The sequence below is a fragment of the Rhinolophus sinicus genome, chromosome 1 (assembly GCF_057876585.1).
Source record: "Rhinolophus sinicus isolate RSI-liver-muscle chromosome 1, RSI-T2T, whole genome shotgun sequence".
In the NCBI taxonomy this organism is placed as follows: Eukaryota; Metazoa; Chordata; class Mammalia; order Chiroptera; family Rhinolophidae; genus Rhinolophus; species Rhinolophus sinicus.
In genome coordinates this window covers 129,498,749-129,512,744 of record NC_142501.1, presented here as the reverse complement: position 1 = coordinate 129,512,744, position 13,996 = coordinate 129,498,749, and the positions used below count along the sequence as shown (strand labels likewise).

General features: G+C 40.1%; 1 protein-coding gene across 8 annotated transcripts in view; it reads right to left on the bottom strand.

The window, feature by feature from the left end:
- Positions 1-13,996, bottom strand: part of SVIL (supervillin) — a 222,385-nt gene that overhangs the window by 155,702 nt on the left and 52,687 nt on the right. For 7 of the 8 annotated variants that reach the window (XM_074324735.2, XM_074324729.2, XM_074324730.2 and 4 more), the window contains one exon: positions 8,620-8,718. Coding sequence is in view for 1 of the 8 variants with exons in the window: in XM_088789492.1 (XP_088645618.1) it covers positions 3,106-3,161 (56 nt within the window). In the remaining 7 variants the exon portion in view is untranslated. Of the gene's footprint in view, positions 1-3,105; positions 3,201-8,619; positions 8,719-13,996 lie in introns of those variants that run through there. The other variant, XM_088789492.1, reaches the window with a different exon arrangement.

Genomic DNA, 13,996 nt, shown 5'->3' with positions numbered 1-13,996 from the left:
CGCCCTGGCAGCACAAATGGTGACTTCCTACCCTGAGATTTAAGCAGTGACTCTAGTTTTGGGGTAGGGACTATAAAACTGAAGAGGTGGGCACTGTCTGAAAACCAACATGTAGGAGAACAGGGGAGGGGGTGACGTCAACTGAGGTGGCAGTGTGATGAGGGATGAGGGCTGAGTTCAGGAGGATGGTAATTTCTGGGGCAGGTGGAAGACACTAAGAACTAAAAAGTTCAAGAAAAAAAAATGGAAAGGTACAAGACTCAATCGATAAAGTTTTGCTTTATAAACATTGACTTCATTTTCTTGTATTTCTCATTTCACTGCATCAGGGGAAAACTTGGTTTCCATCCAGAGATCAAAAATCATGGATCTAGATGAAGACTTCCATAGTCCCATCGAGTTCTAAAAAAGCTGAGATTCTGTATTTCTGGGGCAAAAGGCTACCGTCTCACATTCACCAAAGAAAAATGGAGAGAATTAGGAGAAAGAAAAGGAGGAAATAAAGGAAGGTATTCCAAGGAGAGAGAAAGTATGTTAACACAATGCATTCTGGAATGAGAATTATTAGACAGCAGGAGAGTAAACAAAGATGAAAAACCCTTGACCACACCTCAGCTTCCCTCTAACACGACTCCGTCAGTCTATGGCAGGTCACTTCAAAGATCCTAACGTTACCTCACGGACTCGTTATACTACAGTGGGCTATTTATTAGCATGTACGAAGAATTCCCTGCAGAGAATCTACTGAAAATATAAAATTAGTGGGGTGGAGAATGTACACTGTATCAAGAGGAAGACAGGAAATACACACACAAACATACCCTCAAACGACTGCAATTATTTAGGAATTCTTCCAGGTACTCCTCGTCGTGGCTTTCTTCCTACCCTGAAGCTCAGCTGTCCTACCCACAGTGCCACTGCCCCAAGAAGGCGAGTTCCACGAGGACAGAGATTTTCGTCTGTTTGTAGACTGGTGTTAATTTCCAGTGTGCAGAACCGTGCCTAGCACATAGGAAGTGCTCAATAAATAATTGTTGAAGGAATAGAATGAATAACACATACTTTACAGGGATAGCGCCAAAACAGAGAGTTTTTTTCCAAAGGCTACTTCCCCTCTCGTTGCTCCCACCACTCTGAAATCTGTGATCGCAATCCCTGCTAGCTTCGTGTAGACTGTTCCACAAACCTGAATGCATTTTCTTCATTCCCGAGTACCTCCTTGGAGGAGATTTTCCTCATTAAGCAGTGCTTGATTTCAGCATAGGAGACCCTGGCAAATCCCTCCGTGCCTTCTCATCTTCTAGGCAGAGCATCACATAGGCACCCACTGTACCTGGACCAAGTACTCGCACAGACCCTGCCTGCAGCCTCGAAGGTAAGCTACGTGACGTGGCAAACCCTGAAGGCAGCATTACTTTCCAGAGCCAGGCTCACAACAGGCCCTCCCTAAATGTTTTCTGGCGATGGCCAAATGGGCAAGTGGAGTCCTTTCTCCCCAGAAACACGACACTGCTTCCTATACCAACAAGTATTAATTCAAATCCCTAGTGGGCAGTCCAGGATATGAAAAGTACAGTAATCTAATCTTGCAGAGGAAGAAGCATGAATCATCATTACACGGTCTGACACAGAGCAAAGTGATTAATCCCAAGCTGCACAGAGGTTCAGTCCACGGCGACGGTTCCCCCTGGGCTGCTAACCAAACAGCGGGGCCCAGGAGGCCAACATCACAGCAGCGACAGCACGGTTTGTATCCCAGGGGAGGAGACACAAGGAACAACAGTGCCATGTTCTCAGGACCACACTTTAAAGCTGTGTGTTCTGAGGGAAATTCTGTGACTGAGGGGGCAGAAGAGTGGAAATTTGGGGCTCAAAAATCTTGCCTCTTCTATCTTCTGACTCTGGTGGAAACTGCTTCAGCTCTGAAGCATAGTTATAAGTAGGAACTATAAGGTTTGCCAGATCATGGCATCTCAGAAAATAACCCAAGACCCCAATTCTCTCCAGGGGAAAACAATAGAATATGCACAGGACAAGCAGAGCCATGCAAAACAAATCTAGTTAGAATGTTCTCTTCACCACATCACAGAAACATCCAGTTCTGAAGGAAGGTCTTGGCCTTTTCCTGAAACATTCAGAAAGACCACCGCAGCTCTCCATCTCCCACCAAGAAACCACAGCCCCAGTGCACTTGGGAAAGTTGGTCAGGGCGCCCGCAGCCCTGAACCATCCCTCGGCTTTTTGTCTTTTTCTTTTGCACAGCTGTGTTCAATTTTCTGTCCTTGGGGTTTTTAAAGGAACATTTATTCTAGGGCCAGGATTCTCAAGTTTTATGGTTATACAACTCCCTCTCCCAGAGCCAAAGAATGTTTGAAAAGTCTAAACCCACAAAGAGAATTAGTAAAAGTATCCAAATGAAAGTGAAATAAAAAGTTAAGAGTTGTTCCAATTTATATTCAACCTCTTATTTGATTGTGTTATACCTTCTGTTTGCCCTTCAAGATGTTTGCTACCCATTTTTCATGCAATTAGAGGTACGCCTGTGTGTGTGTGTGTGTGTGTGTGTGTGTGTGTGTGTGTGTGTGTGTGTATGAGAGAGAGAGAGAGAGAGAGAGAGAGAGAGAGAGAGAGAGAGAGAGAGAGAGAGAGAGAGAGATTGGGAACAGGTAAGGACCAGAGAAGTCCAAAGGTGTAGTTATATTCTTCCGTGGTTTCTGTTTTGCATTTTATGGTAGATTTCATTTTAAATAAGACCTACATCTTACATTGGATTTAATAAAACATCACAAAGAAAGACATTCCTTTAGGAATTTTATGTGCTTGTTTTTCATACTTAGAGAGCTGGATAGTAATAGGTTTTTAGTAGTAGGGCCACAGTTTAAAAAACAAAAACAAACAAACAAAACCTACATTTTTACTTAAAAAGTCAAATTGTGGCATTTTTAGTTGCAATGCTCGAAGTACATTATCAAGACCCAAAAATCATCCTCACACACACACATCGAAAAGAGAGCACGAGGCCCCCAACCAGCCCATGAAATGCTACCCAGGTTTCTAAATGCAACCAAACGAAGTTATTTCAGAAAGTCCAGAGGGCCCTTTCCTGTCCTCTTCTGTTGTTCACTCTTCATGTCACCCAGATTCCCACATCGCAAAGACATCTGCCCAAAGGCTCTGGCTACACAGGCTCACACACATCACTTTTAAGTTTGCCCCAAGCGCTAGCTGCCTGTTTCCTGCAGCTCATCTGATCTGACAGACAAAGCCAAGTTCAAGCCTTGGGGCCTGAGGTTTGTGACACAGCACACACCACCCACATTAGAGGCCTGGCTGTATCCCAAAACAAACAAGACAGTTTTGAGAAACAAAGCAATTTGCACAGAGCCTCCCTGAGCAGAAAAAACTCAGCCAGTGCTCCTCCATAAAATGATCTGAAATGTTGTCAGTGGCACCTGCTTCATATAATCCGAGTCTCTGAAAACAGTCAGAAGACACTGTACACTGACCTTGTCCAACCCAGGCCATGGTGAGTCTCCTGCAGGCTGCTCTCCAGAAGCAGTTAGTTGTGCACACAGCAGACTAAACTCGTTTTCGTTACAACCACTTTCTCTAGCGCTTTTAAAATCAAGATATAAAAAGTGCCCTTTAGCACGGCCCTTTAGGCAAAATAACGCGTTGAGGTTCAAATAATTCTTCCCGATAACCACTCTCATTCTCTCCTGATTGGAAGTTACCAGAAGCTGGTAAAATCTCTAAACTTGGGCAGGGGACAGCTGAAAAAAAACAAGATTCTAAAGTCCGGGTTTCTTTTAAGCTGGTGTTTTCCTATTTCCTTGTGGATGATATTCTAGCTTCTCACCAAGTAGGACACATTACTAATAAAGTTTTCTCATAATAATACATTTAAAACCCTGTGGACCTGTGCTCTGGGACAAATTAAGATTCTTGTTTCAGAATAAGAATGTTTTCATGAAAGTAATACTGAAAAATTCTTCCCTCAAAATCCATAAATACATAGCCCTTCCATATACAATAAAACACAACCAAACAACAACCACATAATTTTTTTTAAACACATACACAAGAAAAATCCTTATAAAGAGCCTTTAACCAGGGCTTGAAAAACGAGGATGTTTTCTAATTTTGTGCCAAGCTAGTTAGAAAATGTTGGATTTTAAAAATACTGTTTTATGATAGGCCATTTATATGCCTAAGTAGCAGTCCATTTTCTCAAGAGTAAGTGAAAATTGGGTGGTTACTTAAAGGAACATGTATCTTTAAAAGTAATTTCCACACAGTTTAAATTAGTACAGAAGCATGAGAAACAATGTGCTCAGGCCAATGGTAAGATGCATGGTCAACGTACTCCTGAGGTTTATGAAAAGCATCTGCCTCAAGCATCTCTCTGTGTGCCTTCTGAGAAAGTTGCCACTTCTCCCTCCACCTTGCTTCAGGACCCACTATGCGCTCAGTGGGCCAAATACTGGGTTCCATTGATGTCTAGAGAGATGTACATACAGTGATGTACATACAGCCAGAAATTTGCTTTATAAAGACTGTGTCTTAAAGCATAGAATGCCTTTTCTCTATTCTGACTTCAAATAAACATTTTCAAACAATTTGATCGAAACTTTGAAAAAGCACAGTAATAAAATCCTTCTCTCAGCTTTCTCCCAATCAAAATAACAAAAGAAAATCAAAACCATTAGAGAACAAAGCAAAGAATGACCCTCCTGTCTGGATCCCAGCCCAGCACTACCAACCCCTACCTACAAGTTGGCAGCTGCCTAGCTGCAGGATTTATACCCCTAAGAGCTGGCTCCACGGGAAGAGATGGCCTTCAAACCCTACCAGCACTCAGCCCTCGGCACTCAGTTGTTTCAGCAGAGCAGGAAAGGATCCTTGAGCAATTTTTCACCAGAGTGTGGTTCCAGCAATCGTCTAGAAATACTAGCCCACCTCCCTCTAGTTTAACACTTCACATTCCCTCTGCAACCCACTGTGATCTGGTTTCCACTATTGAACTTTTTTTTTGTTTTTGTCATGGTACCAGTTGTTGCTGTGTTTTTGTTTTGTTTTGTTTTGTTTTCAATTACAGTGAAACAACATCCATCTTGGCAGTTCCAAAAGATGCTTCTGTTCTCCTCTTACTGAACTCTCCGTCACTCCACCTCTGTGGACCCCTCCCTCCGTCTCAAATCACCTGAGTTCTGTGACCCTAAACTCTCCTACTTGCCTTCCTCCCTGGCTGGTGCTCCTTTTGTTTTCTTTGTGGTTCTCCTCTATTCTACCTCATCCTTAGACTTATTCACTCCCCCAGTCCATCTCTCCCCCCCATCTATCTACCCATCTTTCCTCTCTCTCTCTTTCTCTCTCTCTCTCTCTCTTCATCCTTGCCTATGGATTTACCTATTATCTAAATTTTAAATCCAGTCAGAATTGCTCCTCTGAGTTCTAGATGCACATTCAACTGTCTAGTTAATATCTCTATCTGGATATTTAACAGGTACTGAAACTTAATGTATCCACAACAGAACTCTGGATTCTCAAAGCAGGCTCTCACCATTTAAAAAATAAAAACAACTCCATCCCTAGTCTTTCCTCTCTTTCTCAGAAGTTGCCACAGCCAAAATTTAAGAGTCATTCTTAATTCCTCTTTTCACCTTACTCCCTGTATTAGTATCTCATCAATCACCAAGTGCTGATACTCACATGTCCAAAACATATCCTTTATATATGTACATGTATCTAGGAGTGGATATGCTAGATCATAAAGTACCTCTATGTTTCCCTGTATGAGGAACTGCCAGACTATTTTCCAAAGCAGCTATTTGGAAAGATTTTTACAATGCATGAGAGTTCGAATTTCTCCATATCCTCACCAACACTTGTTACTGTCTGTCTTCCATACTGGAATGAAATAGTATCTCATTATGGTTTGGATTTGCATTTCCCTGATGGCTAGTGATACTGAGAATCTTCTCAGGTGCTTATTGGCTGTTTGCATATCTTCTTTGGAGAAATGTCCACTGAGAGCTTTGCCTATTTTTGAGTTGGGTTATCTTCTTACTATTGAATTGTAAGAGTTCTTTATATATTTGAGATAACAAGTCATTTATCAGATTATATGATTTGCAAGTATTTTCTCCTATTCTGTGGGTTGTATTTTCACTCTCTTGATAATGTCTTTTGATGCACAAAAGTTTTAATTTTGTTGTAGTCCAAATTATCTATTTTTCTCTTGTCACTTGTGCTTTTGATATTTTATCTAACAACCACTGCCCAATCAAAGGTCAAGAGATTAAAAACCATGTGATCTTCTAAGAGTTTTATAGCTTTAGCTCTGACATTTAGGACTTTGATCCATTTTGAATTAATTTTTGTATATGGTATGAGATAGGAGTCCATCTTCACTCTTTTGCATGTGGATATCCAGTTGTCCCATAACCATTTGTTGAAAAGACTTCTTTTCCCACTGAATTGTCTCGGAAAATTTGTCAGAAATCAATTACCTTAAATGTATGGCTTCATTTCTGGTCTATTAATTCTATTTCAAAATATGTGTATCCTTATGCCAGTACTACAGTGTCTTGATTTCTGTAGCTTTGTGTTAAGTTTTTAAATCAGGAAATGTGAGTCTTCCAAGTTTGCTATTTTTCAAGATTGTTTTGGCTATTCTGGGTCCCTTAAATTTCTATATGAATTTTAGGATAAGCTTTTTAATTTCTGTAAAGAATCCATCTGAGATTTTGATAGCAATTGCATTGAATCTATAAATCAGTATAGGAAGCATGGCCATTTGAACAATAGTAAGTCTTGGTCCATGAACGTGGGATGTTTTTTCATTTATTTAGATTTTCTTTAATTTCTTTCAATAATGTTTTATACTTTTAAGAGTATAAGTTTTACACTTCATTGCTTACATTTATTCCTAAGTACATTATTATTTTCCATACTAAAGTAAAATAAATTATTTTCTTAATTTCATTTCAGGTGTTCAGTATAAGTGTATAGCAATACAGTTGATTTTTGTGTACTGATCTTGTACCCTGCAACCTTTCTGAATTTGTTCATTGGTTCTATAATTTAGTGGATTTTCCATATACAAGATCATGTCATCTGCAAATAGAGATAGTTTTAGTTCTTCCTTTACAGTCTAGAAGTCTTTTATTTTAAATTCTTTCCTAACTGCCCTCGCTAGGACCCCCAGGATGATACTGAACAGAAGTGATAAGAGTAGACATCTTTGTCTTGTTCCTTATCTAAGGGGGGAAGCTTGCAGTACTTTATGATTAAGTACGATGTTAGCTGTGGGTTTTTCATAGACTCCCTTTTCAGGTTCAAAAAGTTCCCTTTCATTCCTAGTTTGTTTCATTTTTGTTGTTTTTGGTTTTATTATTTTTGTTTTTGTTTTATCATGAAGAGGAATTGTATTTTGCCAAATGTTTTCTCTGCATCAAACATAGACTTTTGCACTTGCTTTTCCCTGTGTATGCTCTCTCTATACTATCTCCATAACTCAATACGTCTCATCTTTACAGTTCTCTATTTCTGGGCAGTCCTGGTCAATCATATTCAAACGTTCCCATCCACCAATATCTTTTCCCCAGTCAGTCTATTATATAACCTTCAAAGTACCCATCCATTATTATAATAATCACCAAATTGGATAACACTTGTATAAGTCTTAGTATTTGCCAGCAAGTAGTCATCATTTTAATCCTCACAACAACCTTACTAGACAGATGTTATTATCATCAATTTACAGATATGGAAATTGAAAAAGAGGTTAAATGTCTTATTCAAGGTCATGCAGTTTATAAGTGACAGACTCAGAATTAAAACCCAGGCCCCTTAGTTCCCCAGATCATTCTCTTAAATATCTGTTATCATGCCTATCAATAATTGCTCTTACTTTCTTCTTACCTTATTTACTGTCTATACACAAACATTGCCAATCTCATTTATTGTTGTCATTTTAGAATCTAACATCGTGCATGGCTGGTGTTCAATAAATATTTAATGAATAAATGGAACACTGGTTTTAAGATGCCCAGAAGAAAAGAGTCCAGATGACTTTGGTAAGCACTGCTGACTAAACACACCCATAGAGATTCATAAGACTCATTCATTTTTGAGATCCTTCAAAAACAATTGTTTAATCCAAGTTTTTCCAAACTCATTTGAGCACAGACCCATCTTCCCACCTCCATCCCCACAGTAATAATAGTCTAGGGAATTGTGTTCTCAGGAACACACTTTGAGAAATACTGCTCCAGAGAGGCAGTTCAGATAGAACATTTCCTGGAAGGAAGCTTTTGCTTCCTTTCCTGTGACTGGATCTGATCTCATCTAGAAAGTCTTAGAGTCCCTGAATGTTCTCTCATAGCCACAGCTTAGCTGAAAAAAAAAACCCTAATCACACAGGTAGCTTTCATTTTCTCAGAGCTCTGATTTGTTGAATGTGATTCAAACAAATTCACCCTTCATAACATACTTTACAACTTTACTAGATAGATGTTATTACTGTATACTTTAATGTATTCTCAAAATGCAGACAAAAACCAATGATGTATGTGTTAACCACAAAACTGTTATATTTCTTTCCAAAATACTTACCGTACTGCTGATATTTAAATCATGGCTTCAGATGTAGAATGACTTCAAAATCTTCATTCCTCAGCTTCAAGCCTTCAAGACCATCTAATCAAGCTCTCTCTGAAAAAGGAGAAAAATTTCTTTGAAATCTAAGAAAGAAAATAGCAAATAATATAAGACAACCACATGCATGAGCAAAGCAGGATACACTGCTTTGATTCATTCTCTGCTTCTAAAAAGCTTTCTCCCTTTCAATTATTCAGCTACATCAGCAACTACAAATTATAGGCAGTGGTTAGAGCCTCTTTTTAAACCTCATAAAAATACTCAATTAAAAATACATTTTTCCTTCATCTTAAACTCAGTGAAGAAAATCGTTTCTATCGAATGGTTCTCCATAGCTCTAATGTTCTGTGGTGACTGAAATTTTATATATTTGGTCTGAAGGCAAGTGTCATCTTGAGTAAACATGATTACTTTCTAAAACACAAATTTATATCAGATCCAAATAAGGGGCTTTGGGAAGAGAAGTTATATAACAAAGAGACCTGAGAAAACAGAGGAGAGTGAGTTGGAACTCATATGGGTTGTCAACCATAAGGAACTGACAAAGCATCAATTCCTTAGAAAAAGAGAGACACTGGAGAAAGAAGTTTGGAGACTAAACTGTCTAGGGCAGGGGTGTCAAAACTGCGGCCCACGGGCCAACTGCGGTCCGCAATCCATTGTTAATTGGCCCGCAACAAATTCCAAAAATATATTTAGTTTACTTAAATAAACCAGGTGAGGCAATACGTACTTCACCTCGAGTGAGTAGCCGGCTGTTTGTGTATTTTACCACATATGGCCCTTGGTGAAAAACATTGAAAAAAGTTTAGACACCCCTGGTCTAGGGCATCCAGAATGAGTGATTGGGCTAATTCCAGGCAGAGAAAAATCTTCAACATTTATTTTCCTCAAAGGCTGGGGTATGAGGGAAAACACACTTGCACACAAATGAAACACAGTAGGACTAAAAAAAATGTACATTTCCTGTGATTTTCCTAACTGTATGTAATTTGTACACAAGATGACTCACATGGTAACAGACTCATTCCTTACACCCAAAGTGGCTGACTGACTCTGTGGAATTCCTGATGACTCAGTCTGAGAGAGGGGTACTGAATGAACACAAGCAAAGCTCCAGCCCTGAGATCCTGGACTAACAAGAAAAGCCCTTAGGTTCTATTAGTTGGTTAGTGGTTAGTCCGTTAGTGGTTAAAGATGGCTTCAGGAAACCTTTTGTTTTAGGCTACTGAAGCACTTCCTCCTACTTCCTCTCAATGTCTATTCAGAACTTCCTTGTTCTACAAGGATGACTTTTTGAAAAAGTCATCTTAGGAAACAGATTACTCAAACACAGAGGGCTCTGAACTGGACAGCAGCCAGTGACACACCACCGGTGTAAAGTACCAGAACTGGGATTAGTTCTCAGTTTTTAGTAGCATATGGGAGACATGGTGTCAGAGCCTATACTTTGTATAGAAAGAATGGGGTTCATCTCCAAAAACCCAGGCGGAGGCAACTTATAAGGAAATCAGCCTGTGGTGTTGAGGGGAAAGATGGGAGTCAACCCATGTGAAGTTTCCACGAAGCAAAAAAAAACCCCAAACACATTATTGTTACCACTGCTTGGTAAAATTCAGACAGCCATGAACTTATTACTTAAACCATATAGGTGGTTGTGGTAAACGCAGACAAACTGTTGGGTTTCAGTAGGCTATTTTTTGTGTGTGAAAAATCATTTTCCCTCCTCCCCCTTAAATCTGTTTATTACTAAAAGCTTTGGAGCCTTGTGAACTGGGCTAGATCAATTTAAGCCTATATTTCCTGTAGGGCTCCTCCTCAGGATACCAAACTAAGGAAGAATTTGCCAGCTTTGGACAAAAGGACCCTCTTTCTGTACTGGCCACAAAAGAAGGGAACAATGAAATTATGCAAAAGGAGAAAAGGCCAAGAGAACCAAGAGAATCCAACAGGCGAGGGCAGGAGAGGATTCACATCACTCCCTCTACTTAGAGAGCTGAACGCTTTGCCTTGACTCACATGTCTGTCTGTCATTGGCCCACAGCCCCTGAGAACCTTCTAGAGCAGGGGTTCTCAAAACTTGAGTATGCAAAAGGATCCCCTTGAGGCTCTAAAATTGTAAGACCAGGAAGGAGATAATCTATAGTGGAGATTGTGAGCCCAAGGACCAAGGAGTTTGAAAGGCCTGTACCTGAAACACTTTAGATCTAGGAATTGGGTTCGTCCAAAGACAAAGGGAAAACCTCAGTCACTAGGTAATAAAACTTCAGAATACAGCCACTAACAGAAAAACAAAACAATAAATTAGCTTTAATGCCCTCAAGATACTTTGGGGGAAAGAGCAAGACCACAATCAGGAAAGGGTCCAAGTTAAATGACATGTTGACATTTAATATACTAGTCAAAGCTGTACGAAAGCAGCAAAACACTCCAGAGGAAAACATGGCATTGGGAAAAGAAGAATTAATATGGCTCCTGCAGCAGGAAGAGGAGCTCCCCTCCAGGTCACACCCATAAGGCCTTGTCTTATCTCTCCAGGCCTCTTCTCAACCTTTCTAAAGTATTTCTTCCAGGAGAAAAATAAACTTTTGCTGGACTTTCAAACGATGATCAATCCCTCGGCAAGAACTTTGAGATGACTTTGTGATGAATTCTAGACCAATTGCATCTAGAAAGCAGATACACCAGAGAAAGGCACAATTTTAATGTTTCAAAAGATTTAGGTTTGACAGGAGGTACCAATGGACGTGCCCACAGTGAAGGGACGTCTCTGGTGAGTTTTATTCACATACTACTTACCTACTACAGTGTCAGGCTCTCTAGGTGCACAGCATTTACCAGGGCCTTCTCCCCCCTCCACCAAGCATACAAAATCCCTACTTACAGACCCTAGAGACGAGGATTCTAGGAGACCCAACTTTATTCTGGTTACTTTCTCCCCTCTTTCTTTCCATCGATGCCTAGAGCAAGGAAAATTAGTTTCTTCAAGATAGTTTCCCAGAGCCATGAGCACTTCCTCCCAGAGTCATGGGCACTTCCTCCCAGAGTCATGGGCACTTCCTCCCAGAGCCATGGGCACTTCCTCCCAGAGCCATGGGCACTTCCTCCCAGAGTCATGGGCACTTCCTCCCAGAGCCATGAGCACTTCCTCCCAGAACCATGGGTACTTCTTCCCTATCTTCATATAAATTTCAAGATATCTTTCAGGATTCAGCTCGCAATGCCTCGTTTCCATGAGGCCTTCCCTGACTGCCTAACTTCTTCGTTAGGGACCTTTCTCTCTCCTGAATCTCTGCCAAACATCTGATTATAAATGACTACTAGAGTTCATTCTTAACCGCCCAGGTTTGGCTTAGCCATAGTAATGATAGATAGGTAGGTAGGTAGGTAGGTAGATAGATAGATAGATAGATAGATAAATAAATCATTATCATTATTTGAACATTTGTAAAACAAACAAAAAAAAGAATACCTTCAAATCAACAAAACCATGTAACTCTCAGAAGGTGTCCATTGACTGTAGCTACAGAATAGCCTACAGACATCACAGTGGGTTTGTAACAGTGTAGGGATAGCCCCATTCCACCACCCTTCAAACATGCACTTACTATATTGATGTCCAAGGTGCCATTCTGCCAACATTAATTCTAGGACCATACAAGTTGATAGGAAAACTATTAGCAAGTGACTCCACTGCCATGTGTAGAAGTCAAGGCTAGAGGCAAATAAATGAGCAATGACACCAGTGGGAAGATGCCATAGGAGATAGGGCAACAGGTACCATGGGAGATAGGGCAATAGGGACAAGAGGGGAGGAACTCCCTTCAAAGATCACTAGGCCCACTGCAACACCTTCAGAAAGAGGAAAACACAGCTCTCAATGACATACTAAATTGTTTAGGCTTCATTTTAATATTGGGGGGCGGGGGAGCAGAAAGCTTGAATAAAGAACAAGTAATAGATCATTTTAAGAGTACTAAAACTAGACTATTTTATTTCTCAAGTAACTTATAGGAGATTTTGTGATCCTAAACTATTATGCTTGTAATATTTTTATACATTAAGATAATATCCATAGAACAGTGACTATTTTCCTAAATACTGGATTTTTTTTTACTAAGTAAATGTTGGTAGTCTTCACTAAGTAAGGGTATGTTAAATGCATTTAAAGTATAATATGACAATGACAATTTTTTGGTACTCTGCTTCTCTTAATCAAGAGTTGCCTGAATTTCATATGTATTTTTTTTTCTTTAAAAATGAGACAGTGGGTTTTTATAAGCAGGACTCTTGTCATATTATATGTTTTTAGTGTTGCATAGTCCTGAGTCCAGTGCTGAACAAACAGATGCTGAAGGACTGACAGGCATACCAGTGGACACAGGGGCAGCTCTCCCCTCCCCCCAGGGCTTCTGGCAATCAGCACACCACCAGCTGCAGGAAGATGCTCACAATCAAAATAGCAACTGACGTGGGGGACACATGAAGGAAAGGGAGCTAAAATAAGCACCACGATTGTCCCTAGTGAGATCCAGAAATGCCACCACCCCTCTGTCCTCAGGGATATCTTTCTTTGGGGACTCATTTCCCACTTCATGGGCTTTATGCTGCTATATAGGCTTCCCATATATCCCATTACAGCATAGGTTCTTAAAAGGCAATGTCAGGTTCTTGTATATTTTTTAATATGTTCCTGCAAAACCCTGGGAGGTCTTCTGCTTCAAAATTCCAAGGATGTGGATATTAGCCAAAATCACAGGTGGGGAAATTAAGTTAATGGGCAGAATTCTCGATTTTGAGTTCTTTCATTTTTTTTTTTTTCCAAAATTTGTGGTGCCTCCTACCACTTGCCCCATAGCAACCACAAAATGAATAAACAAGTAGCAAGCAAACATTGAAGAAAAACTTTGCTTGCTGTTTGATTGATATATGTGTTTGTGTATTTTATATTGTTTATAGCATCCATATATAGTGCCATGGTCTCTCTGCACAGATTACCATTATAAAACCATTAAATCACCAAACGTTCTCCCCCTCCAAATTCATATGTTAAAACCCTAACTCCCACTTAGATGGCATTAGGATGTGGGGCCTTTGGGAGGTAATTAGGTCATGAGGGTGGAGCCCTCATGAATGGGATTTATGTCCTTATAAGAAGAGACACAGAGAGCTTGCTTTTTCTCTCTCCTGTCCACCATGTGAGGACACAGCAAGAAGGTGGCTGTCTGCAAACCAAGAAGTGGGCCCTCACCAAGAACGGAATCTGCCAGCACCTTGATCTTGGACTTCCCAGCCTTTAGAACTATGAGAAATCAATGTGTGTTGTTTAAGA